This window comes from Pseudophryne corroboree (genome assembly GCF_028390025.1).
Source record: "Pseudophryne corroboree isolate aPseCor3 chromosome 3 unlocalized genomic scaffold, aPseCor3.hap2 SUPER_3_unloc_33, whole genome shotgun sequence".
In the NCBI taxonomy this organism is placed as follows: Eukaryota; Metazoa; Chordata; class Amphibia; order Anura; family Myobatrachidae; genus Pseudophryne; species Pseudophryne corroboree.
In genome coordinates, this window is record NW_026967523.1 from 915,001 (window position 1) to 942,904 (window position 27,904).

Below are 27,904 nucleotides of genomic sequence, written 5' to 3' on the forward strand. Positions count from 1 at the left end.
GGCAGTAGCAGTAGACGCCCTGGTGACACCATGGGTGTTTCAGTCGTTCTATGTGTTCCCTCCTCTTCCTCTCATCTCAAAAATATTGAGAATCATAAGACAAAAAAGAGTGCAGACAATACTCATTGTTCCAGATTGGCCGCAAAGTGCCTGGTATTCAGATCTTCAGGAGATGCTCACAGAAGATCCATGGCCTCTTCCTCTCATGGAGGACCTGTTGCAGCAGGGGCCCTGCGTGTTCCAAGACTTACCGCGGTTACGTTTGACGGCATGGCGGTTGAACACCGAATTCTAGCTGGGAAAGGTATTCCGGAGGAAGTCATCCCTACTCTGATAAAGGCTAGGAAGGAGGTGAGGTGAAACATCACCGTATCTGGAGGAAGTATGTATCTTGGTGTGAAGCCAAGAATTCTCCGACGGAGGAATTCCATCTGGGCCGTTTTCTCCATTTTCTACAGACAGAAGTGGATATGGGCCTAAAGTTAGGCTCCATTAAGGTACAGATTTCAGCCCTATCTATATTCTTCCAGGAGGAATTGGATTCTCTCCCAGAAGTCCAGACTTTTGTAAAGGGAGTGCTACACATCCAGCCTCCTTTTGTGCCCCCAGTGGCACCATGGGACCTTAACGTGGTGTTACAGTTCCTAAAATCACACTTGTTTGAACCTCTTGAAACGGTTGAATTAAAATTTCTCACTTGGAAGGTGGTCATGTTGTTGGCCTTGGCATTTGCAAGGCGGGTGTCCGAATTGGCGGCCTTGTCTCACAAGAGCTCCTATTTGATTTTGAGCAGAGTTGAGGACTCGTCCTCAATTTTTGCCTAAGGTGGTTTCTTCATTTCATATGAACCAACCTATTGTGGTGCCTGTGGCTACGGGTGACTTGGAGGATCCCAAGTCCCTGGATGTAGTCAGGGCCTTAAAGATTTATGTAGCCAGGATGGCTCGGGTTAGGAAAACAGAGGCACTGTTTGTCCTGTATGCAGCCAATAAGGTTGGCGCTCCTGCTTCTAAGCAGACTATTGTTCGCTGGATCTGTAACACGATTCAGCAGGCTCATTCTACGTCTGGATTGGCGTTACCAAATTCGGTAAAGGCCCATTCCACTAGGAATGTGTGCTCTTCTTGGGCGGCTGTCCGAGGCGTCTCGGCTTTACAGCTTTGCCGAGCGGCTACTTGGTCGGGTTCAAACACTTTTTCAAAATTCTACAAGTTTGATACCCTGGCTGATGAGGACCTCTTGTTTGCTCAATCGGTGCTGCAGAGTCATCCGCACTCTCCCGCCCGTTTTGGATCTTTGGTATAATCCCCATGGTCCTTACGGAGTCCCCAGCATCCTCTGGGACGTAAGAGAAAATAAGATCTTAAACCTACCTTTTAAATCTTTTTCTCCTAGTCCGTAGAGGATGCTGGTCGCCCGTCCCAGTGCGGACATATTTCTGCATGACTTTTATATAGTTGTTGCTTACATAAGGGTTATGTTACAGTTAAGATCAGTTGTTTGCTGATACTGTTTTGTTTATACTGTTAACTGGTTGCGTAACTGGTTGGTTAACTGTGTCCTTCTGACGACGGATGCCAGTCTGAGAGGTTGGGGCGCGATGTTGGAACAACACTCTCTTCAGGGTCGGTGGACCAAGGAGGAGTCTCTGCTCCCAATCAATATTCTGGAACTGCGGGCAGTGTTAAACGCGTTGACAATGGCCCAGCATCTAATTCAGAACAGACCTGTTCAAGTACAGTCGGACAACGCCACCACGGTGGTGTACATAAATCATCAAGGCGGCACTCGAAGGCGCATGGCAATGAGGCAAGTATCAAGGATTCTTCAGTGGGCAGAACACCATCTGCCTCCCATATCAGCAGTGTTCATTCCGGGCGTTCTGAACTGGGAGGCGGACTATCTCAGTCGTCAGGACGTGCACACCGGAGAATGGAGCCTACATCCAGAGGTGTTTCAAATTCTCGTGGACAAGTGGGGCCTCCCTGATGTGGACCTGATTGCGTCTCGACACAATCACAAGGTTCTGGTCTTTGGAGCAAGGACAAGGGGTCCTCAAGCTGCGTTCGTGGATGCTCTGTCAATCCCATGGAACTTTCGGCTGCCGTACGTGTTCCCTCCAGTGTCACTCCTGCCCAGAGTAATACGGAAGTTCAAGCAAGAAGGAGGAAAACTACTTCTGCTAGCTCCAGCGTGGCCCAGACGGCACTGGTTCTCCGATCTGCAGGGCTTCTTTCTAGATTGTCCCCTTCTACTTCCACAACGACCAGACCTCCTCGTTCAGGGCCCTTTTGTTTACCAGGACTTGGCCCGTCTGGCTTTGACGGCATGGCTCTTGAAGCTTCCGTCCTTAGGGCCAAGGGTTTTTATGATGCGGTCACTCAAACTATGTTGAAGGCCCGTAAGCCGGCTTCTGCTCGGATTTACCATCGGGTCTGGAATGCTTACTTTACTTGGTGTGCGTCTCACAATCATGACGTTTTCAAGTTTAGCACGGCCAAACGGTTTGCCTTCCTACAACAGGGCCTGTACTTAGGCCTTCCTCGAGGTTCACATTTCTGCCTTGTCAGTTTGGTTTCAGAGAAAGATTGCCACCCTTCCTGATGTCCATACATTCACTCAGGGTGTGTTGCGGATTCAGCCTCCATATGTGTCACCTGTGGCCCCTTGGTACTTGTCGTTGGTTTTGGAGGCCTTGCAAGTGTCTCCGTTTGAGCTTCTTGCCTCTGCTGTCCTTAAGTGGCTTTCCCTTAAGGTCCTTTTCTTGCTGGCTATTCCTTCAGCTTGAAGGCTTTCGGACTTGGGTGCCTTGTCCTGCAAGTCTCCCTATTTGATTTTTCACCGTGGCCAGGTTATTTGTCTAAGGTCGTGTCTTTCCACCTTAACCAGTAGATTGTTGTTTCGCCCTTTAATTCTCCTGATTTGTCTCCCAAAGAGCGGTCTTTGGATGTGGTACGGGCTCTCCGTATATATGTGAAGAGAACTTCCTCTGTAAGGAAATCTGATTCTCTTTTTTTTTTTTTTTTTTCACAAACGTGGCTGGCCTGCTTCCAAGCAGACTCTTGCCAGATGGATTAGAATGGTGATTGCACATGCTTATGTACAGGCTGGTCGTCCGGCTTCTGCTACCATCAAAGCCCATTCTACTCGGTTAAATAAATTGTATTACACTATACAATTTTTTTCCTGTCATTTTAATACACGGTACAATGGGAGGATTTCTTCTGATGGGGACGGCTTGATGAATGCTGTAAAAGAGGAAGAAGAAAGACCACATACCCTGAGATTTTGCCCCATTCCAAGACTCATAAAGGAACGTATACCAATCCTTTCTATATAGTTGGCGCCTATAGAATATTGCATTTTTTCTTTACATATACATTCTACTCGGTCGGTTGGACCTTCCTGGGTGGCACAACGTGTTGCGACCCTTGAACAATTGTTCAAGGCGGCTACGTGGTCCTCAGGGAACACGTTTATTAGGTTCTATGCCTTCGATACCACCGCTTCCCAGGATGCTTCCTTTGGACGCCGAGTTCTTGTGCCCGCTACAGTGTGTCCCCTCCCGTGAGGAATTGCTTTTGGACATCCCCGATGTTATTCCCTGTGGAGCCCAGTGTACCCTGCAGCAGAAAACGAGATTTATGGTAAGAACTTACCGTTGTTAAATCTCTTTCTGCGAGGTACACTGGGCTCTTCAAGGCGCCCACCCTGACGCACTTAGCTTTTTTGGGTTGGTATTGGCATAGCTGCTGACACCCTCTCCTGCGGTGAGTGTGTGGTGTATTTGGCTACGATCGGTTGTCGTGTCTGGTACCTGCTACTGCATTGGGCTGGCTAACAAAACTGAGCTCCCTGGCCTGGAGGCGGGGTTATAGAGGAGGCGGCGCTGTGCTCTCACTGTGTTTATGAAGGTCACAGGATGGCCCTACTTCAAAGGCAGGGAGTGAGGTTTGTTCCCTAACTGGACAATCTACTGCGGGAATCCCACTCTGCAGAATAGGTTGCTTCTGAATACCCAGAGAATCCAGGATCTTCTGATCCGACACGGGTCCCATTTATGCTCCTCGTACTGTTTTTCTGTGTTTAGGGATGGTTTTCAACTCGGTCCGTCAGAGGATTTTTCCTTCCTCGGGACCAGTTCCCCTTTCTCTCTCTTCAGCCAGGTTGCGGCACTGAGAGAGGTCGCCTACATTCTCCTCTGAGCAGAGGGCGACCGTCTTCATTCCAGGTCCAGCCGCCAGGTCAGGCACCCGGGTGACATTCCACGGAGTTTTGTCAGCTGGTCCGCTGTTGGCGGAGAATTCGGATCGACCTCTTGGTGTTCAGACTTACTCTTCAACCCTTTTCTACTGTCGGATGTGAGCTCTGGCGGCAGTAGCCGAGGATGCCCTCACGGCTCCTTGGAGCTTCTCGTTGGTCCTCCCGGTGACTCCAGTTTGACCGCTCATGACTTGAAAATCCACCCTGCACCTGTTGTCAGTAGAGGAGTCTTGGCTACTACCTCTGCGGGAATGTCTATTTCAACAGGGTCCTTTTCTTTGTTCGGTCTTACACAGGTTTTGTTTAACGGAATGGCTGTTCACGAGACCTCAGAAGGAAGGAGTTCCCTAGTTCGGTTATACCTACTGGGCCCCGATTTCGGACGTCGGTTACCTTGTCTCGCTTTTGCCACTTTTGGAAACTTTATGTGGCCTGGTGTGGATGACGAGTGTTTTTCGCTTCGGTTTTTCATTTTAGCCGCCTTCTTTGGTTTATCCAGGTGGTTGGCTCGGCTGCGCTTCAACTAGGTTGACCTGAGTTTCAGATCTCTGCTATTTCAGTTTTCTTCCAAAGGAAATTAGCCTGGCTGCCGGAAGTTCGGGCGCTCTTGCAGGGAGTACTCTACCGGCAACCCACCTTTCGAATACGGTTACGGCTGGGGTTCATACTCAGCTGTCGTTTCTTCCTAGGGTGATGTCCGCTTTTCATATAAATCTGACACTTGTGTTTTCGGCCTTTTTTGGAGGTTGTCAGGGCTCGCCGACTTTACAGCGGTCCTCGGCTATTCGACAACTTTATTTCTTCTTGTTCTGTACGATGCTCCCGTCCTAAATGACCGGGGTCAGAGTCGCCATTGGGATACGTCTGACCATCAGACAATCTTATCTGGTGGTTGCTCGATAGCCTCCGTTTTCCATGACTGCACGCTCTGGGGGACCTTCGGGGGCGGACGCCCACGGGGTTTCCATGAATGCTTTATGTTGTGATGCCGCTTAGTCGGTACATCATACGTTTGTCACGTTTTACGGGTTGACATTTTTGGGGCCTCTGCATCACAGTTTGGCCAAGCGGTGTTGCAGGACTCTCAGCGCTCTTCCTCCCGTTTTGGGAGCTCTGGGACGTCCCCATTGTATCTGCACTCCAGTGGCCCCTAGTGGATGAAGGAGAAATCAGGATTTTGGTACTTACCGATAAATCCCTTTCTCCGATTCCACTGGGGCCACTGGACGCCCACCCAGCGCTGTTTCCTCCTTCTACACTTATCGGGTTGCATGTCACTGTGTGACTGCGCGTTTTGTTCCTATTACCCTATCACTATGTTTCCAGGTTTCCTGGGGATTATCTGTCACGATCCGGGTATCTGGACGCCATTACTTGCCTTTCAGATGTCTCCTGAGGCTGGCTCAGCGTTCCAAGGCCGGATCTCATCTGTGTCCACATTCTACATATCCCTCCTGTCACGCTCAGACGCTGTCACAGCGGCGCCATGTTTGAATCCTGCATGGCGTCTCCTGTCCTCTGCGGCCGGCGCCGCCATTACTGTTATGTTTCCACATGGTTTCCAAACCAGCTTTCCCTCCAAGTTCTAACATGGGCGCAGCCATGTTGGATCCAATCACATGTCTCAGTTTCACCAATCCACTGCCTCTGGAAATCTGCATAATTGCCCAGCCAATGCCTGCATTTCTGCAGGTATAAGTATCCTGTGCCTGGGCCAGGAAGTCGTCAGTGCTTTGTTTGTCATACCTTGTTCCAGTCTCTCTCTCCTGTGGTTGTTTTTCCAGGTTCCAGCTCCTGTCTCCAGCATCCGCTAAGAGACCCGCACCTGCCTACCATCCTGCGGTGCAGCCTGACTCTGCAGTCCTCCGTGGCTGATCCAGCTTCCAGCTATTAACCCATCTGCTTCCAGCAGCCTGCTTCCAGCAGATTCCAGTATCCTTAAAGTGCCGGTGTTGTTCCAGCGGATTCCTACTTATCAGCAGTATCCACTACCACCGGTAACCATCCTTCAACTCCTCTGTTTCCACGCTCCCTAGCATCTTACAATATTCACTCCGTGTTTCATCACCTGGCTGGTTCCATCCAGCATTCACTCAGTGACTTGATCACCTGGCTGATCCCATTCAGCATCCACTCCGTGTCTTACCACCTGGCTGGTTCCATCCAGCAAATACAACAGCTGACTCAAGTTACCAGCTTCATCTATTCCATCTACTGGCATGTTCCTTGGTTATCTGCACTACTACAGCCAGGCCTGGTAAGGTTTTTCTATCAAGGACTTTAACAGCTGTTCTTAACCTACCAGTGCTCTGTTACACCTTCCATGGTCAAAGTGTTCCAGGAATTATATTAATTGCCGTTGTCATCATTTGCTGTCTGTTGTTACACGGAGTTTGTCAATAAACTTTTAATTTACTTTTAACTGGTTGTCATGGTTACACCTTCGGGTTTCCTTTAACACTTACATGTCCAGGGGTCTGACTAAACCTCCCCGGTTTAAGTTCCTCTCAGCCCTTACAACTGAGGCTTCCTCCTGTCAGCTAAACCCTCAGTTGTGACATTATCTTGTTTTAGTTAGCTTAGCGAACCTCCTCTACTTTGACGTTGGTCTTTTCCAGCTCTCGGGCACAGTTTTAACTGGACTGGCTTGGAGGGGGAACATAGGGGAGGAGCTAGTCACATGGTTGTAAATTTAAAGTGCCAGCTCCCAGTTACTGCCTACTATTTCCCCATTGTATTTGCACTCCAGTGGCCCCTGTGGAATCTGAGAAAGGGATTTATCGGTAAGTACCAAAATCCTGATTTTTCCACAAGTCGATGAATTCGACTTGTCAAAAAGCACGTGGATCGGCGGAATAGCTGCCGATCCACGTGCTTATGTCGAAAACGGGGCCAAAACAGACCAGTTTTGGCCCCCTTTTCGACCATCTCAGTCCGACATAAAAAAAATGTCAGACCGAGATGAGGGATTAGAGCAGGAGAGGGGGGGGGGGGGGCGCAGAGAGACGGGGGATAGACGCGGGCATGTAGAGATCAGCGCTACAGCAGGATGTCGCACAGCCGTGCCGCTCACGGCAGCTTCCACCCGGCTCCAGCAAGTGAGGTCACGCTTGCTGGAGCCAGGTGGACACTGCCGTGAGGTCGGGCGGCTGTGTGACATCCTCCTGTAGCGCTGATCTCCGTCTGCCGGCGGCTGTCCCCACTGGTCTCCCCACCCCCCTCCTCCTCCTCCTCCTCTGGGTCCCTCATCTCAATTCAACTTGAAAAAGTCGAATTGAGATAAGATTTGAAGAGGGGTTGTCGGATCCATTCCGACAAATGCATGTCAGAATGGATCCGACGCTAATTGAATATACCCATATAGATGTTTATTAATAGTCATCTTTTCTAAGGAAACAGTGTTTCTCTGACGTCCTAGTGGATGCTGGGAACTCCGTAAGGACCATGGGGAATAGCAGCTCCGCAGGAGACTGGGCACAACTAAAGAAAGCTTTAGGACTACCTGGTGTGCACTGGCTCCTCCCTCTATGACCCTCCTCCAGACCTCAGTTAGAATCTTGTGCCCGGCTGAGCTGGATGCACACTAGGGGCTCTCCTGAGCTCCTAGAAAAAGAAAGTATATTTTAGGTTTTTTATTTTCAGTGAGATCTGCTGGCAACAGACTCACTGCTACGAGGGACTAAGGGGAGAAGAAGCGAACTTACCTGCTTGCAGCTAGCTTGGGCTTCTTAGGCTACTGGACACCATTAGCTCCAGAGGGGTCGAACACAGGGCCCGACCTCGATCGTCCGGAGCCGCGCCGCCGTCCCCCTTACAGAGCCAGAAGCAAGAAGATGGTCCTGGAAATCGGCGGCAGAAGACTTCGGTCTTCAACAAGGTAGCGCACAGCACTGCAGCTGTGCGCCATTGCTCCTCATGCACACCTCACACTCCGGTCACTGATGGGTGCGGGGCGCTGGGGGGGCTGAGCAGCAATATTAAACACCTTGGCTGGCAAATCTACACAATATATAGTCATAGAGGCTATATATGTGTAAAATACCCCTGCCAGAGATCCATATAAAGGCGGGAGAAGTCCGCCGAAAAAAGGGCAGGGCTATCTCCCTCAGCACACTGGCGCCATTTTCTCTTCACAGTGCAGCTGGAAGACAGCTCCCCAGGCTCTCCCCTGTAGTTTTCAGGCTCAAAGGGTTAAAAAGAGAGGGGGGGCACCAAATTTAGGCGCAATATTGTGTATACAAGCAGCTATTGGGAAAAATCACTCAGTTATAGTGTTAATCCCTGCATTATATAGCGCTCTGGTGTGTGCTGGCATACTCTCTCTCTGTCTCCCCAAAGGACTTTGTGGGGTCCTGTCCTCAGTCAGAGCATTCCCTGTGTGTGTGCGGTGTGTCGGTACGGCTGTGTCGACATGTTGGATGAGGAAGGTTACGTGGAGGCAGAGCAGAGGCCGATAAATGGGATGTCGCCACCTGTGGGGCCGACACCAGAGTGGATGGATAGGTGGAAGGTATTAACCGACAATGTCAACTCCTTACATAAATGGCTGGATGACGTAACAGCTGTGGGACAGCCGGCTTCTCAGGAACATCCGTTGCATGATCTCGGCAATGAAAAATGTGTTACACATTTCTGACATTAACCCAAGTACCACATAAAAGGGGTTTTATGTTTGGGGAGAAAAAGCAGCCAGTGTTTTGTTCCCCCATCAGATGAGTGAATGAAGTGTGTAAAGAAGCGTGGGTTCCCCCGATAAGAAACTGGTAATTTCTAAAAAGTTACTGCTGGCGTACCCTTTCCCGCCAGAGGATAGGTCACGTTGGGAGATATCCCTAGGGTGGATAAGGCACTCACACGTTTGTCAAAAAAGGTGGCACTGCCGTCTTAGGATACGGCCACTTTGAAGGAGCCTGCTGATAAAAAGCAGAAGGCTATCCTGAAGTCTGTATATACACACTCGGGTACTATACTGAGACCTGCAATTGCCTCAGCATGAATAGTGCTGCTGCAGCGTGGTCTGATACCCTGTCAGATAATATTAATACCCTAGACAGGGATAATATTTTGCTAACATAGAGCATTTTAAAGACGTCGTCTTATATATGAGGGATGCACAGAGGGATATTTGCCGGCTGGCATCCAGAATAAATGCAATGTCCATTCTGCCAGGAGGGTATTAGAGACCCGGCAGTGGACAGGTGATGCTGACTTTAAAAGGCACATGAAGATTCTGCCTTATAAGGGTGAGGAATTGTTTGGGGATGGTCTCTGGGACCTCGTATCCACAGCAACAGCTTGGAAGAAAAAAATTTACCTCAGGTTTCCTCACAGCCTAAGAAAGCACCGTATTTTCAGGTACAGTCCTTTCGGCTTCAGAAAAGCAAGCGGGTCAAAGGCGCTTCCTTTCTGCACAGAGACAAGGGAAGAAGGAAAAAGCTGCACCAGACAGCCAGTTCCCAGGATCAAAAATCGCTTCCTCTGAGTCCACCGCATGACGCTGGGGCTCCACAGGTGGAGACAGGTGCGGTGGGGGCGCGTCTCAGGAACTTCAGGGACCAGTGGGCTTGCCCACAGGTGGATCCCTAGGTTCTGCAAGTAGTATCACAGGGATACAAGCTGGAGTTCGAGGCGACTCCCCCTCGCCGTTACCTCACATCAGCCTTGCGTGCTGCCCTCGGAGAAAGGGAGGTAGTACTGGCGGCAATTCACAAGCTGTACTTCCAGCAGGTGAAATCAAGGTACTCCTCCTTCAACAAGGCCGCCGGGGTTACTATTCCAAAATGTTTGTGGTACCGAAACCAGACGGTTCGGTGAGACCCATTCTAAAATTGAAATCCTTGAACACTTATATACGAAGGTTCAAGTTCAATATGGAATCGCTCAGGGCGATTTATTGCAAGCCTGGAGAATTTCATGGTATCACTGGACATCAAGGATGCTTACCTGCATGTCCCTATTTACCCTCCTCACCAGGATTGTCATTACCAATTCCAGACGTTGCCGTTGGTCTGTCCCCGGCACCGAGGGTATTTATCAAGGTAATGGCCAAAATAATTATCCCGTACTTGGACGATCTCCTTATAAAGGCGAGGTCCAGGGAGCAGTTGTTCGTCGGAGTAGCACTATCTCGGGAAGTGCTACAACAGCACGGCTGGATTCTGAATATTCCAAAGTCGCAGCTGGTTCCTACGACGCATCTACTGTTCCTGGGTATGGTTCTGGACACAGAACAAGAAAAAAGGGTTCCTCCCGAAGGAGAAGTCCAAGGAGTTGTCGTCTCTAGACAGAGACCTCCTAATACAAATACAGGTGTCGGTGCATCAATGCACGCGAGCCCTGGAAAAGATGGTAGCTTCTTACGAAGAAATTCCATTCGCCAGGTCCCATGCAAGGATCTTCCAGTGGGATCTGTTGGACAAGTGGTCCGGGTCGCATCTTCAGATGCATCGGCGGATAACCCTGTCTCCAAGGGCCAGGGTGTCGCTGTTGTGGTGGCTGCAGAGTGCTCATCTTCTAGAGGGCCGCAGATTCGGCATACAGGACTGGGTCCTGGTGACCACGGATGCCAGCCTTCGAGGCTGGGGGGCAGTCACACAGGGAAGAAACTTCCAAGGACTATGGACAAGTCGGGAGACTTCCCTACACAAAAATATTCTGGAACTAAGGGCCATTTACAATGCCCTAAGTCAGGCAAGACCCCTGCTTCAACACCGGCCGGTGCTGATCCAGTCAGACAACATCACGGCGGTCGCTCATGTAAACCTACAGGGCGGCAGAAGAAGCAGGATGGCGATGGCAGAAGCCACAAGGATTCTCCGATGGGCGGAAAATCATGTGTTAGCACTGTCAGCAGTGTTCATTCCCGGAGTGGATAACTGGGAAGCAGACTTTCTCAGCAGACACGACCTCCACCCGGGAGAGTGGGGACTTCATCCAGAAGTCTTCCAAATGATTGTACACCGTTGGGAAAGGCCAATGGTGGACATGATGGCGTCCCGCCTCAACAAAAAGCTAAAAAGATATTGCGCCATGTCAAGGGACCCTCAGGCGATAGCTGTGGACGCTCTGGTAACACCGTGGGTGTACCAGTCGGTGTATGTGTTCCCTTCTCTGCCTCTCATACCCAGGGTAATGAGAATTATAATAAGGAGAGGAGTAAGAACTATACTCATTGTTCCGGATTGGCCAAGAAGAGCTTGGTACCCAGAACTCCAAGAAATGATCTCAGAGGACCCATGGCCTCTGCCGCTCAGACAGGACCTGCTGCAGCAGGGGGCCTGTCTGTTCCAAGACGTACCGCGGCTGCGTTTGACGGCATGGCGGTTGAACGCCGGATCCTGAAGGAAAAGGGCATTCCTAAGAGGAAGTTATTCCTACGCTAATTAATGCTAGCAAAGAAGTGAACGCAAACCATTATCACCGCATATGGCGGAAATATGTTGCGTGCTGTGAGGCCAGGAAGGCCCCAACGGAGGTATTTCAGCTAGGTCGATTTCTGCACTTCCTACAGTCAGGGGTGACTATGGGCCTAAAATTGGGTTCCATTAAGGTCCAGATTTCGGCTCTATCGATTTTCTTCCAAAATAGAACTGACTTCACTGCCTGAAGTTCTGACTTTTGTTAAGGGGGTACTGCATAGTCAGTCCCCGTTTGTGCCTCCAGTGGCACCTTGGGATCTCAACGTGGTGTTGGATTTCCTGAAGTCGCATTGGGTTGAGACACTTAAATCCGTGGAGCTAAAATACCTCACGTGGAAAGTGGTCATGCTGTTGGCCTTGGCGTCGGCCAGGCGTGTATCAGAATTAGCGGCTTTATCATGCAAAAGCCCTTATCTAATTTTTTTATATGGATAGGGCGGAATTGAGGACTCGTTCCCAATTCCTTCCTAAGGTGGTATCAGTTTTTCATGTGAACCAACCTATTGTGGTGCCTGCGGCTACTTGGGACTTGGAGGATTCCAAGTTACTGGACGTAGTCAGGGCCCTGAAAATTATATGTTTCCAGGACGGCTGGAGTCAGGAAAACTGACTCGCTATTTATCCTGTATGCATCCTACAAGCTGGGTGCTCCTGCTTCTAAGCAGACTATTGCTCGCTGGATCTGTAGCACGATTCAACTTGCACATTCTGCGGCTGGACTGCCGCACCCTAAATCTGTAAAAGCCCATTCCACGAGGAAAGTGGGCTCTTCTTGGGCGGCTGCCCGAGGGGTCTCGGCTTTACAACTTTGCCGAGCTGTTTCTTGGTCGGGTTCAAACACTTTTGCAAGAGTCTACAAGTTTGATACCCTGGCTGAGGAGGACCTAGAGTTTGCTCATTCGGTGCTGCAGAGTCATCCGCACTCTCCCGCCCGTTTGGGAGCTTTGGTATAATCCCCATGGTCCTTACGGAGTCCCAGCATCCACTTAGGACGTCAGAGAAAATAAAATTTTACTCACCGGTAAATCTATTTCTCGTAGTCCGTAGTGGATGCTGGGCGCCCATCCCAAGTGCGGATTGTCTGCAATACTTGTATATAGTTATTGCCTAACTAAAGGGTTATTGTTATGAGCCATCTGTTAGTGAGGCTCAGTTATATTTCATACTGTTAACTGGGTATAATATCACGAGTTATACGGTGTGATTGGTGTGGCTGGTATGAGTCTTACCCGGGATTCCAAATCCTTTCCTTATTGTGTCAGCTCTTCCGGGCACAGTATCCTAACTGAGGTCTGGAGGAGGGTCATAGAGGGAGGAGCCAGTGCACACCAGGTAGTCCTAAAGCTTTCTTTAGTTGTGCCCAGTCTCCTGCGGAGCCGCTATTCCCCATGGTCCTTACGGAGTTCCCAGCATCCACTACGGACTACGAGAAATGGATTTACCGGTGAGTAAAATCTTATTTCTCTAACGTCCTAAGTGGATGCTGGGGACTCCGTAAGGACCATGGGGAATAGCGGCTCCGCAGGAGACTGGGCACATCTAAAGAAAGCTTTAGGACTAACTGGTGTGCACTGGCTCCTCCCCCTATGACCCTCCTCCAAGCCTCAGTTAGATTTCTGTGCCCGACGAGAAGGGTGCACACTAGGGGCTCTCCTGAGCTTCTTAGTGAAAGTTTTAGTTTAGGTTTGTTATTTTCAGTGAGACCTGCTGGCAACAGGCTCACTGCATCGAGGGACTAAGGGGAGAAGAAGCGAACTCACCTGCGTGCAGAGTGGATTGGGCTTCTTGGCTACTGGACATTAGCTCCAGAGGGACGATCACAGGTTCAGCCTGGATGGGTCCCGGAGACGCGCCGCCGGCCCCCTTACAGAGCCAGAAGAGCGAAGAGGTCCGGAGAAAGCGGCGGCAGAAGACGTTCCTGTCTTCAAATAAGGTAGCGCACAGCACTGCAGCTGTGCGCCATTGCTCTCAGCACACTTCACACTCCGGTCACTGAGGGTGCAGGGCGCTGGGGGGGGGCGCCCTGAGACGCAATAAAACATGACAGAAATACCTTACATGGCAAAAAAAAATGCATCACATATAGCTCCTGGGCTATATGGATGCATTTAACCCCTGCCAGAATATACAAAAAACCGGGAGATAAGGCCGCCGAAAAGGGGGCGGAGCCTATCTCCTCAGCACACTGGCGCCATTTTCCCTCACAGCTCAGTTGGAGGGAAGCTCCCTGACTCTTCCCTGCACTACAGAAAGGGTTAAAAAAAGAGAGGGGGGCACTATTTAGGCGCAGTATTAAAACATACAGCAGCTATAAGGGGAAAAACACTTATATAAGGTTATCCCTGTATATATATAGCGCTCTGGTGTGTGCTGGCATACTCTCCCTCTGTCTCCCCAAAGGGCTAGTGGGGTCCTGTCCTCTATCAGAGCATTCCCTGTGTGTGTGCTGTGTGTCGGTACGTTTGTGTCGACATGTATGAGGAGAAAAATGATGTGGAGACGGAGCAGTGTGTCTGTAACAGTGATGTCACCCCCTAGGGGGTCGACACCTGAGTGGATGTACTGTTGAAAATTACGTGACAGTGTCAGCTCTATATAAAAAAACAGTGGTTGACATGAGACAGCCGGCTACTCAGCTTGTGCCTGTCCAGACGTCTCATAGGCCGTCAGGGGCTCTAAAGCGGCCGTTACCTCAGATGGCAGATACAGACGCCGACACGGATACTGACTCCTGTGTCGACGGTGAAGAGACAACCGTGATTTCCAGTAGGGCCACACGTTACATGATTGAGACAATGGCAAATGTTTTTATACATTTCTGATAATACGAGTACCATCAAAAAGGGGTATTATGTTCGGTGAGGGAAAAACTACCTGTAGTTTTCCTGAATCTGAGAAATAAAATGAGGTGTGTGATGATGCGTGGGTTTCCCCCCGATAACAATTGATAATTTCTTAAAAAGTATTGGCTGCATACCCTTTCCCGCCAGAGGTTAGGGTGCGTTGGGAAACACCCCCTAGGGGGGATAAGGCGCTCACACGCTTGTAAGAACAAGGGCTCTACCCTCTCATGAGATGGCCGCCCTTAAGGATCCTGCTGATAGAAAGCAGGAGGGTATCCAAAAAGGTATTTACACACATACTGGTGTTATACTGCGACCAGCAATCGCCTCAGCCTGGAGGTGCAGTGCTGGGTTGGTATGGTCGGATTCCCTGACTGGAAATATTCATATCCTAGATAAGGATAGTATATTATTGCCTATAGAGCATTTAAAAGATGCATTTCTATATATGCATGATGCACAGCGGAATATTTGCCGACTGGCATCAAGTATAAGTGCGTTGTCCAATTCTACCAGTAAAATGGTCAGGTGATGCGGATTCCAAACAGCATTTGGAAGTATTGCCTTTGAAAAGGGACATTTGGGGTCGGTCTTTTAGACCTGGTGGCCACGGCAACAACTGGGAAATCCACGTTTGTACCCCAGGTCGCCTCTCAAAATAAGACGCCGTATTATCAGGCGCAGTCCTTTGTTGGCAAGCGGACAAAAGGTTCCTCTTTTCTGCTCGTGACAGAGGGAGAGGAAAAAGGCTGAAGAGATTAGCCAGTTCCCAGGAACAGAAACCCTTTCCCGCCTCTGCCAAGCCCTCAGTATGACGCTAGGGCCTTACAAGCTCAGGCACGGTGGGGGCCCGTTCTCAATGAATTTCAGTGCGCAGTGGGCTCACTCGCAAGTAGACCCCTGGATCCTTCAGGTAATATCTCAAGGGTACATATTGGAATTCGAGACGTCTCCCCCTCGCCGTTTTCAAAAAAGTCGGCTTTACCGACGTCTCCCTCTGACAGGGAGGCAGTTTTGGAAGCCATTCACAAGCTGTATTCCCAGCAGGTGATAATCAAGGTACCCCTCCTGCAACAGGGAACGGGGTATTATTCCACACTATTGTGGTACCGAAGCCAGACGGCTCGGTGAGACCGATTCTAAATCTAAAATCTTTGAACACTTACATACAGAGGTTCAAATTCAAGATTGAGTCACTCAGAGCAGTGATTGCGAACCTGGAAGAAGGGGACTACATGATGTCTCGGGACATCAAGGATGCTTACCTTCATGTCAAAATTTACCCTTCTCACCAAGGGTACCTCAGGTTATGGTACAGAACTGTCACTATCAGTTCAGACGCTGCCGTAGGGATGGTCCACGGCACCCCGGGTCTTTACCAAGGTAATGGCCGAAATGATATCCCTTCGAAGGAAGGAAATTTTAGTTATCCCTTACTTGGACGATTCCCTGATAAGGGTAAGATCCAGGGAACAGTTGGAAGTCGGTGTAGCACTATCTCAGGTAGTGTTGCGGCAGCACGATTGGATTCTCAATATTCCAAAATCGCAGCTGGTTCCGACGACTTGTCTTCTGTTTCCTAGGGATGTTCCTGGACACAGTCCAGAAAAAAGGTGTTTCTCCCGGAAGAGAAAGCCAGGGAGTTATCCGAGCTAGTCAGGAACCTCCTAAAACCGAACCAAGGCTCAGTGCATCAATGCACAAGGGTTCGGGGTAAAAATGGTGGCTTCCTACGAAGCAATCCCATTCGCTAGATTCCACGCAAGAACTTTCCAGTGGAACCTACTGGACAAATGGTCCGGGTCGCTTTTTCAGATGCATCAGCGGATAACCCTGTCACCAAGGACAAGGGTATCCATCCTGTGGTGGTTGCAGAGTGCTCATCTTCTAGAGGGCCGCAGATTCGGCATTCAGGACTGGGTCCTGGTGACCACGGATGCCAGCCTGCGAGGCTGGGGAGCAGTCACACAGGGAAGGAATATCCAGGGCTTAGGGTCAAGCCTGGATACATCACTTCACATAAATATCCTGAAGCTAAGGGCCATTTACAATGCTCTAAGCTTAGCAAGACCTCTGCTTCAAGGTCAGCCGGTGTTGATCCAGTCGGACAACATCATGGCAGTCACCCACGTAAACAGACAGGGTGGCACAAGAAGCAGGAGGGCAATGGCAGAAGCTGCAGGGATTCTTCGCTGGGCGGAAAATCATGTGATAGCACTGTCAACAGTATTCATTCCGGGAGTGGACAACTGGGAAGCAGACTTCCTCAGCACGACCTCCACCCGGGAGAGTGGGGACTTCACCCAGAAGTCGTCCACATGATTAAAAAACTCGACAGGTATTGCGCCAGGTCAAGAGACCCTCAGGCAATAGTTGTAGACGCTCTGGTAACACCGTGGGTGTACCAGTCAGTGTATGTGTTCCCTCCTCTGCCTCTCATACCCAAGGTACTGAGATTGATAAGATGGAGAGGAGAAAGCACTATATTCGTGGCTCCGGATTGGCCAAGAAGGACTTGGTAACCGGAACTTCAAGAGATGCTCACGGAGGATCCGTGGCCTCTACCTCTAAGAAGGGACCTGCTCCAGCAAGGACCCTGTCTGTTCCAAGACTTACCGCGGCTGCGTTTGACGGCATGCCGGTTGAACACCGGATCCTGAAGGAAAAAAGGCATTCCGGATGAAGTCATCCATATCCTGATCTAAAGCCAGGAAGGATGTAACCGCAAAAACATTATCACCGCAATTGGCGAAAATATGTTGCGTAGTGCGAGGCCAGTAAGGCCCGACGGAGGAAATTCAACTGGGTCGATTCCTACATTTCCTGCAAACAGGAGTGTCTATGGGCCTGAAATTGGGGTCCATTAAGGTTCAGATTTCGGCCCTGTCAATTTTCTTCCAAAAAAGAACTAGCTTCAGTCCCTGAAGTTTAGACGTTTGTAAAAGGGGTACTGCATATACAGCCTCCTTTTGTGCCTCCAGTGGCAATTTGGGATCTCAATGTAGTTTGGGTTCCAAAAGTCACATTGGTTTGAACCACTTAAATCTGTGGAGTTAAAATATCTCACATGGAAAGTGGTCATGCTGTTGGCCCTGGCCTGGGCCAGGCGCGTGTCAGAATTGGCGGCTTTATCCTGTAAAAGCCCTTATCTGATTTTCCATTCGGACAGGGCGGAATTGAGGACTCGTCCTCAGTTTCTCCCTAAGGTGGTTCCAGCGTTTTCACCTGAACCAACCTATTGTGGTGCCTGCGGCTACTAGGGACTTGGAGGAATCCAAGTTGCTGGATGTTGTCAGGGCCCTGAAAATATTCCAGGACGGCTGGAGTCAGGAAATCTGACTTGCTGTTTATCCTGTATGCACCCAACAAGCTGGGTGCTCCTGCTTCTAAGCAGACTATTGCTCGTTGGATTTGTAGTACAATTCAGCTTGCACATTCTGTGGCAGGCCTGCCACAGTTAAAATCTGTAAAAGCCCGTTCCACAAGGAAAGTGGGCTCATCTTGGGCGGCTGCCCGAGGGGTCTCGGCTTTACAACTTTGCCGAGCAGCTACTTGGTCAGGGGCAAACACGTTTGCTAAATTCTACAAATTTGATACCCTGGCTGAGGAGGACCTGGAGTTCTCTCATTCGGTGCTGCAGAGTCATCCGCACTCTCCCGCCCGTTTGGGAGCTTTGGTATAATCCCCATGGTCCTTACGGAGTCCCCAGCATCCACTTAGGACGTTAGAGAAAATAAGAATTTACTTACCGATAATTCTATTTCTCATAGTCCGTAGTGGATGCTGGGCGCCCATCCCAAGTGCGGATTGTCTGCAATACTTGTACATAGTTACAAAAATCGGGTTATTATTGTTGGGAGCCATCTTTTCAGAGGCTCCTCTGTTATCATACTGTTAACTGGGTTCAGATCACAAGTTATACGGTGTGATTGGTGTGGCTGGTATGAGTCTTACCCGGGATTCAAAATCCTTCCTTATTGTGTACGCTCGTCCGGGCACAGTATCCTAACTGAGGCTTGGAGGAGGGTCATAGGGGGAGGAGCCAGTGCACACCAGTTAGTCCTAAAGCTTTCTTTAGATGTGCCCAGTCTCCTGCGGAGCCGCTATTCCCCATGGTCCTTACGGAGTCCCCAGCATCCACTACGGACTATGAGAAATAGAATTATCGGTAAGTAAATTCTTATTTTTTTATGTTTTTGATAAAATGTCACATTGTCACAATAAATGTTAAACTACCATGTCATTTTAATTCATATGAAACATTTTCATTGTTAGTAAAATTGATTGAAAATAAAATACATTTTCGAGCACTTGTTGTCCTTGTATTTTATCAATTATAATTACTGAAACAAAAAAAAAACACTTCAGGGATTTTTCTCAAATACAAGATGAATATTGCCAATCTGTCAGGTCTGTAATTGTGTCTGTTCACGGAGGGGGCACTAGTGGGTGCGGTGGAGGAAACAAGGAGGCTATAGAAGATTCCTGCGCATGTGCGCAATTATATTTATTTAGCACAGGGATATGAACCGTCAATGAAGCACAATACAATACTGATAGTTTGAGCAAAGAAGATGATGGAGATATAACAGTCAGTGCAGTCGAGAGCTGGCATGGGCCTAGGTACTTTTCAAGGGGCGTGGCCTAATCACATGAGGTGTGGTCATGTACCTCTAGAGATACTTGAAAAAAATCGTATTTCTCTGACGTCCTAGTGGATGCTGGGAACTCCGTAAGGACCATGGGGAATAGCGGGCTCCGAAGGAGACTGGGCACTCTAAGAAAGAATTAGGACTACCTGGTGTGCACTGGCTCCTCCCTCTATGCCCCTCCTCCAGACCTCAGTTAGAATCTGTGCCCGGCTCGAGCTGGATGCACACTAGGGGCTCTCCTGAGCTTCTAGAAAAGAAAGTATATTTAGGTTTTTTATTTTCAGTGAGATCTGCTGGCAACAAACTCACTGCTACGAGGCACTTAGGGGAGAGAAGCGAACCTACCTGCTTGCAGCTAGCTTGGGCTTCTAGGCTACTGGACACCATTAGCTCCAGAGGGATCGAACACAGGCCCAGCCTCGGTCGTCCGGAGCCGCGCCGCCGTCCCCCTTGCAGAGCCAGAAGCAAGAAGAACGTCCAGGAAATCGGCGGCTGAAGACTCCGGTCTTCATTAAGGTAGCGCACAGCACTGCAGCTGTGCGCCATTGCTCCCCATGCACACCACACACTCCGGTCACTGATGGGTGCAGGGCGCTGGTGGGGGGCGCCCTGGGCTGCAATAAGATTACCTTACATTGGCAAACACACATAATATAGTCATTAAGACTATATATGTGTAAAATCCCCTGCCATATATCCATAAAAAAAGAGGGAGAAGTCCGCCGTGAAGGGGGCGGGGCTATCTCCCTCAGCACACTGGCGCCATTTCCTCTCACAGCTCCGCTGGAAGGATGCTCCCCAGGCTCTCCCCTGCAGTTTCCAGGCTCAATAGGGTAAAAAAAGAGAGGGGGGGCACTAAATTTAGGCGCAAATACTATATATATATATATATATATGTAGCTGCTATAGGGTAAAATCACTCATTATAGTGTACATCCCTGTGATTTATAGCGCTGTGGTGTGTGCTGGCATACTCTCTGTCTCCCCAAAGGACTTGGTGGGGTCCTGTCCTCAGTCGGAGCATTCCCTGTGTGTGTGCGGTGTGTCGGTACGGCTGTGTCGACATGTTTGATGAGGCTTATGTGGAGGCGGAGCAGGTGCCGATAAATGTGATGTCACCCCCTGCGGGGTCGACACCTGAGTGGATGGATATGTGGAAGGAATTACGTGACAGTGTCAACTCCTTACATAAGAGGTTTGATGACATAGCAGATGTGGGACAGCCGGCTTCTCAGTCCGTGCCTGCCCAGGCGTCTCAAAAGCCATCAGGGGCTCAAAAACGCCCGCTACCTCAGATGGCAGACACAGATGTCGACACGGATACTGACTCGTGTCGACGACGATGAGACTAGTGTACATTCCAATAGGGCCATCCGTTACATGATTACGGCAATGAAAAATGTGTTGCACATTTCTGACATTAACCCTGGTACCACAAAAAAGGGTATTATGTTTGGGGAGAAAAAGCAGCCTGTGGTTTTTCCCCCCTTCTGAAGAGTTAAATGAAGTGTGTGATGAAGCGTGGGTTTCCCCCGATAAGAAACTGGTAATTTCCAAAAAGTTACTAATGGCGTACCCTTTCCCGCCAGAGGACTGGATACGTTGGGAGACTTCCCCTAGGGTGGATAAAGCGCTCACACGCTTGTCAAAGAAGGTGGCACTACCGTCTCCGGATACGGCCGCCCTAAAGGAGCCTGCGGATAGAAAGCAGGAGGCTATCCTGAAGTCTGTTTATACACGCTCAGGTATTATACTGAGACCGGCTATTGCTTCAGCATGGATGTGCAGTGCTGCAGCTGCGTGGTCAGATTCCCTGTCTGATAACATTGATACCCTTGACAGGGACACTATATTGCTAACTGTAGAGCATATTAAAGACGTGGTCTTATACATGAGAGATGCACAGAGGGATATTTGCCAACTGGCATCTAGAATAAATGCAATGTCCATTTCTGCCAGGAGAGTATTATGGACTCGGCAGTGGACAGGTGATGCAGATTCTAAAAGGCACATGGAGGTTTTGCCTTACAAGGGTGAGGAATTGTTTGGGGATGGTCTCTCGGACCTCGTTTCCACAGCGACGGCTGGGAAGTCGACATTTTTACCCCATGTTCCCTCACAGCCAAAGAAAGCACCGTATTATCAGGTACAGTCCTTTCGGCCCCAGAAAGGCAAGCGGGTTAAAGGCGCGTCCTTTCTGCCCAGAGGTAGAGGGAAAAAGCTGCACCAAACAGCAAGTTCCCAGGAACAAAAGTCCTCTCCCGCTTCCTCTAAGTCCACCGCATGACGCTGGGGCTCAACAGGTGGAGCCAGGTGCGGTGGGGGCCCGTCTTCGGAACTTCAGCGACCAGTGGGTTCGCTCACGGGTGGATCCCTGGATTCTACAAGTGGTATCTCAGGAGTACAAGCTGGAATTCGAGACGTCTCCCCCTCGCCGTTTCCTCAAATCAGCCTTGCCAACTACTCCCCCAGACAGGGAGGCGGTGCTGGGGGCGATTCACAAGCTGTACTCCCAGCAGGTGATAACCAAGGTACCCCTCCTTCAACAGGGACGGGGTTACTATTCCACAATGTTTGTGGTACCAAAACCGGACGGTTCGGTGAGACCCATTTTAAATTTTAAATCCTTGAACACTTATATAAGAAGGTTCAAGTTCAAAATGGAATCGCTCAGGGCGGTTATTGCAAGCCTGGACGAAGGGGATTACATGGTATCACTGGACATCAAGGATGCTTACCTGCATGTCCCCATTTACCCTCCTCACCAGGAGTACCTCAGATTTGTGGTACAGGACTGTCATTACCAATTCCAGACGTTGCCGTTTGGTCTGTCCACGGCACCGAGGGTATTTACCAAGGTAATGGCCGAAATGATGATACTCCTTCGAAAAAAGGGAGTTATAATTATCCCGTACTTGGACGATCTCCTTATAAAGGCGAGGTCCAGGGAACAGTTGTTGATCGGAGTAGCACTAGCTCGGGCAGTGCTACAACAGCACTGCTGGATCCTGAATATTCCAAAGTCGCAGCTGGTTCCTACAACGCGTCTACTGTTCCTGGGGATGGTTCTGGACACAGAACAGAAAAAAGTGTTTCTCCCGAAGGAGAAGGCCAAGGAGTTGTCATCTCTAGTCAGAGACCTCCTGAAACCAAAACAGGTGTCGGTGCACCACTGCACGCGAGTCCTGGGAAAGATGGTGGCTTCTTACGAAGCAATTCCATTCGGAAGGTTCCATGCAAGGATCTTTCAGTGGGATCTGTTGGACAAGTGGTCCGGATCGCATCTTCAGATGCATCGGCTGATAACCCTGTCTCCAAGGGCCAGGGTGTCGCTGCTGTGGTGGCTGCAGAGTGCTCATCTTCTAGAGGGCCGCAGATTCGGCATACAGGACTGGGTCCTGGTGACCACGGATGCCAGCCTTCGAGGTTGGGGGGCAGTCACACAGGGAAGGAAATTCCAAAGACAATGGTCGAGTCAGGAGACTTCCCTGCACATAAATATTCTGGAACTAAGGGCCATTTACAATGCCCTAAGTCAGGCAAAACCCCTGCTTCAAAACCAGCCGGTACTGATCCAGTCAGACAACATCACGGCGGTCGCCCATGTAAATCGACAGGGCGGCACGAGAAGCAGGAGGGCGATGGCAGAAGCCACAAGGATTCTCCGATGGGCGGAAAATCACGTGTTAGCACTGTCAGCAGTGTTCATTCCGGGAGTGGACAACTGGGAAGCAGACTTCCTCAGCAGGCACGACCTCCACTCGGGAGAGTGGGGACTTCATCCAGAAGTCTTTCAAATGATTGTAAACCAGTGGAAAAAACCACAGGTGGACATGATGGCGTCCCGCCTAAACAAAAAGCTAGAAAAATATTGCGCCAGGTCGAGAGACCAGCAGGCGATAGCTGTGGACGCTCTGGTAACACCGTGGGTGTACCGATCGGTTTATGTGTTCCCTCCTCTTCCTCTCATACCAAAGGTACTGAGGATAATAAGGAGAAGAGGAGTAAGAACTATACTCATTGTTCCGGATTGGCCAAGAAGAGCGTGGTATCCGGAACTTCAAGAAATGATGTCAGAGGACCCATGGCCTCTACCGCTCAGACAAGACCTGCTGCAGCAGGGGCCCTGTCTGTTCCAAGACTTACCGCGGCTGCGTTTGACGGCATGGCGGTTGAACACCGGATCCTGAAGGAAAAGGGCATTCCGGAGGAAGTCATTCCTACGCTGATAAAAGCTAGGAAAGAAGTAACCGCAAACCATTATCACCGCATATGGCGAAAATATGTTGCGTGGTGTGAGGCCAGGAAGGCTCCAACGGAAGAGTTTCAGCTGGGCCGGTTCCTGCACTTCCTACAGTCAGGAGTGACTGGGCCTTAAATTGGGTTCCATTAAGGTCCAGATTTCGGCTCTATCGATTTTCTTCCAGAGAGAATTGGCTTCACTACCTGAAGTTCAGACTTTTGTTAAGGGAGTGCTGCATATTCAGCCCCCTTTTGTGCCTCCAGTGGCACCTTGGGATCTCGACGTGGTGTTGGATTTCCTAAAGTCACATTGGTTTGAGCCACTGAAAACCGTGGATTTGAAATATCTCACGTGGAAAGTGGTCATGTTGTTGGCCTTGGCTTCAGCCAGGCGTGTTTCAGAATTGGCGGCTTTGTCATGTAAAAGCCCTTATCTGATTTTCCATATGGATAGGGCAGAATTGAGGACTCGTCCCCAGTTTCTCCCCAAAGTGGTATCAGCTTTTCATCTGAACCAACCTATCGTGGTGCCTGCGGCTACAAATGACTTGGAGGCTTCCAAGTTGTTGGATGTAGTCAGGGGTCTAAAAATTTATGTATCCAGGACAGCTGGAGTCAGGAAGACTGACTCGCTCTTTATCCTGTATGCGCCCAACAAGTTGGGTGCACCTGCTTCTAAGCAGACTATTGCTCGCTGGATCTGTAGTACGATTCAGCTTGCACACTCTGCGGCTGCACTGCCGCATCCTAAATCAGTGAAAGCCCATTCCACGAGGAAGGTGGGCTCTTCTTGGGCGGCTGCCCGAGGGGTCTCGGCTCTTCAACTTTGCCGAGCTGCGACTTGGTCAGGGGCAAACACGTTTGCAAAATTCTACAAATTTGATACCCTGGCTGAGGAGGACCTTGAGTTCTCTCATTCGGTGCTGCAGAGTCATCCGCACTCTCCCGCCCGTTTGGGAGCTTTGGTATAATCCCCATAGTCCTTACGGAGTCCCCAGCATCCACTTAGGACGTTAGAGAAAATAAGAATTTACTCACCGGTAATTCTATTTCTCATAGTCCGTAGTGGATGCTGGGCGCCCATCCCAAGTGCGGATTGTCTGCAATACTTGTATATAGTTATTGCTTAACTAAAGGGTTATTGTTGAGCTGTCTGTTGAGAGGCTCAGTGGTTATCATACTGTTAACTGTATTGTATCACGAGTTATACGCTGTGATTGGTGTGGCTGGTATGAGTCTTACCCGGGATTCAAAATCCTTCCTAATTGTGTCAGCTCTTCCGGGCACAGTATCCTAACTGAAGTCTGGAGGAGGGTCTTAGTGGGAGGAGCCAGTGCACACCAGTAGTCTAAAAGCTTTCTTTATGGTTGTGCCCAGTCTCCTGCGGAGCCGCTAATCCCCATGGTCCTTACGGAGTCCCCAGCATCCACTACGGACTATGAGAAATAGAATTACCGGTGAGTAAATTCTTATTATCCAATCACAATCCACAGCGCAAGCAACTACCACGGTGCTGTCCCTTTAAGTACCTGAATCAGTACACCAGGTAGTGGGGGCCGCACAGCTCACCCACCTCCCGTACTCTCTTTCCAGGGGCTCAGGCCGAGCGGGCCTGCCTGCCTAAACACCTTGGGGTGGGCTGGGCCTAGTGCCCAGTACCACCTTTGTCCACCTTTGGGGAGGGAACCTCTTATTTACTGGGCCTGACGCCCCCTAACCGCACACAGGCCCGAGGCCTGACTTTATCCCTCGGGCCTAGTGCCCGCCTAACTTGCCGCCCGTTGGGTGACCTGGGCCTAGTGCCCAGGGTCACCTTATATCCCTAGCGGCCGCCAAACTGAACTAGGGCCTAATGCCCTCTGATGCCCCCACAGGCCTAATGCCTGAATTGCCCACGGGCCTAGTGCCCGCCTAGCGCGATGCCGAGGTGGTTTGGGCCTAACGCCCAAACCACCTAATCGGAATGTTGACCCCCACCCCCTAACTGGGCCACAGGACGGGGGGAATCCTGACTGTACGTGGCCTCGGACCCAGAGGGCCCGATTAAATGCACCCACGGGCCAGGAGGGCCCAACTGACTGCCCACAGGCCGGAAGGGCCTGACTGCACCCACGGGCCTAATGCTCGATCACCCGGTGGTCTAGGGAGGAGTGAGTACAGGGGCGCCTGAGAAGGGCCTACCTGACCCGCTGGGAGAGGCACCAGGGGGGAGCTTCGTCAGCTCTCTTACTTTCCACCCCTGGTGACCTCTCCGGCGCTCCTTCTCAATCTTCGGACGCTGGCCCGTCCTGGCCAGCGGCGCCGCCGTCGCCTCGCCGCGTCCAGCCGCCGCTGGACATCTTCGTCCCGCAGCTGGTCGTCTTCTCGCCTCTTCCGCGGCTACAGGACCCTCCTCCGCAACGTCCTCTTTTTCCTCGTGCCGCCGGGATCTTCGCCGCTCTTTGGCGCGGCTTCCTCTCCGTTCGGCTCCCGCACGGTGTCAGACGCCGGGGTCGGGACCTGTTACGCGGGTGGTCAATAAAACAGGCAAAACCAGTGCTAGTGGCAAACAATCATGATATATGTAGACAAATAGAAGCAAATCCTTACATTAGCTGAATGGGAATTATTGTTTTTATTGACAATGAGCTAGATCCACTTTTAATTACGTACCTGACCTGTAGGTGGCGTATGCTATTTCCCGTGCAGTAGATGTAGCTGTAACATTAACTGAAGTGGAATTATTGTTTTTATAGACAATGAGCTAGATCCACTTCTAATTCCGTTCCTGACCTGTAGGTGGCGTATGCTATTTCCCGTGCAGTAAATGTAGCTGTAACATTAGCTGAGGGGGAATTATTGTTTTTATTAACAATGAGCTAGATCCACTTCTAATTCCGTTCCTGACCTGTAGGTGGCGTATGCTATTTCTCATGCAGTAAATGTAGCTGTAACATTAGCTGAGGGGGAATTATTGTTTTTATTAACAATGAGCTAGATCCACTTCTAATTCAGTTCATGACCTGTAGGTGGCGTATGCTATTTCCCGTGCAGTAGATGTAGCTGTAACATTAACTGAAGTGGAATTATTGTTTTTATTAACAATGAGCTAGATCCACTTCTAATTCCATTCCTGACCTGTAGGCGGCGTATGCTATTTCCCGTGCAGTAAATGTAGCTGTAACATTAACTGAAGTGGAATTATTGTTTTTATTAACAATGAGCTAGATCCACTTCTAATTCAGTTCATGACCTGTAGGCGGCGTATGCTATTTCCCGTGCAGTAGATGTAGCTGTAACATTAACTGAAGTGGAATTATTGTTTTTATTGACAATGAGCTAGATCCACTTCTAATTCCGTTCCTGACCTGTAGGTGGCGTATGCTATTTCCCGTGCAGTAGATGTAGCTGTAACATTAACTGAAGTGGAATTATTGTTTTTATTGACAATGAGCTAGATCCACTTCTAATTCCATTCCTGACCTGTAGGCGGCGTATGCTATTTCCCGTGCAGTAAATGTAGCTGTAACATTAACTGAAGTGGAATTATTGTTTTTATAGACAATGAGCTAGATCCACTTCTAATTCTGCATCTGAACAGCAGGGGGCAAAAACATACATAAACAGAAGGGGAATTAGAGGGTTTATAATAAATAATCTAGTTCCTCTTCAGTTACTGAAACAGAAGGGGCTCTAGTCCCTATTTGGATAGTGTCTAGTTCCCCTTCCGTTAAAACGTACATAAACAGAAGGGGAAATACAGGGCTTATAATAAATAGTCTAGTTCCTCTTCAGTTACTGAAACTGAAGAGGATCTAGTCTCTTCCGGGAACCTATTGCTGCTGCCGGACTGGTCTACAAGAAAATGGCCGCCGGCCTCCTGCACTGAGGACATGTGTGGTAATAGTCATTACAGAGGACGGGGTGTGGGAGGTGAGGAACCAGTCACTAGGAATCAGCTTGTGCCAATCACTCTTTACTTCCGGACTGTGCGTTCCACATACAGGAAATGAGTTTTCATCGACTTCTGCAGCCTCGCATTGTCCGTGGAGATCAGGTAATGGCGTCTTACTATACAGGGGGAGCAGCATGTGGTGTCCTGTTATTATTATTATTATACAGGGGGAGCAGCATGTGGTGTCCTGTTATTATTATACGGGGAGCAGCCTGTGGTGTCCTGTTGTTATTATTATACAGGGGGAGCAGCCTGTGGTGTATTGCTATTATTATTATTATTATTATTATTATTATGACAGCTGCAGAGCATTACTACACCACTGGCAGTGTGACAGCTGCAGAGCATTACTACACCACTGGCAGTGTGACAGCTGCAGAGCATTACTACACCACTGGCAGTGTGACAGCTGCAGAGCATTACTACACCACTGGCAGTGTGACAGCTGCAGAGCATTACTACACCACTGGCAGTGTGACAGCTGCAGAGCATTACTACACCACTGGCAGTGTGACAGCTGCAGAGCATTACTACACCACTGGCAGTGTGACT

The 27,904-nt window shown here is 49.8% G+C and overlaps 2 protein-coding genes across 2 annotated transcripts in view; one reads left to right on the forward strand and one right to left on the reverse strand.

The window, feature by feature from the left end:
- The window catches only part of LOC134984069 (zinc finger protein ZFP2-like), a 41,891-nt gene extending 39,561 nt beyond the window's left edge, over positions 1-2,330 (reverse strand). Inside the window, exon 1 of the mRNA XM_063949709.1 lies at positions 2,178-2,330. Within this exon, the coding sequence (XP_063805779.1) occupies positions 2,178-2,330 (153 nt within the window). The remainder of the gene's footprint in view (positions 1-2,177) is intronic.
- LOC134984060 (zinc finger protein 271-like) overlaps positions 1-27,904 on the forward strand; it is a 221,260-nt gene that overhangs the window by 145,004 nt on the left and 48,352 nt on the right. The window lies entirely within an intron of this gene.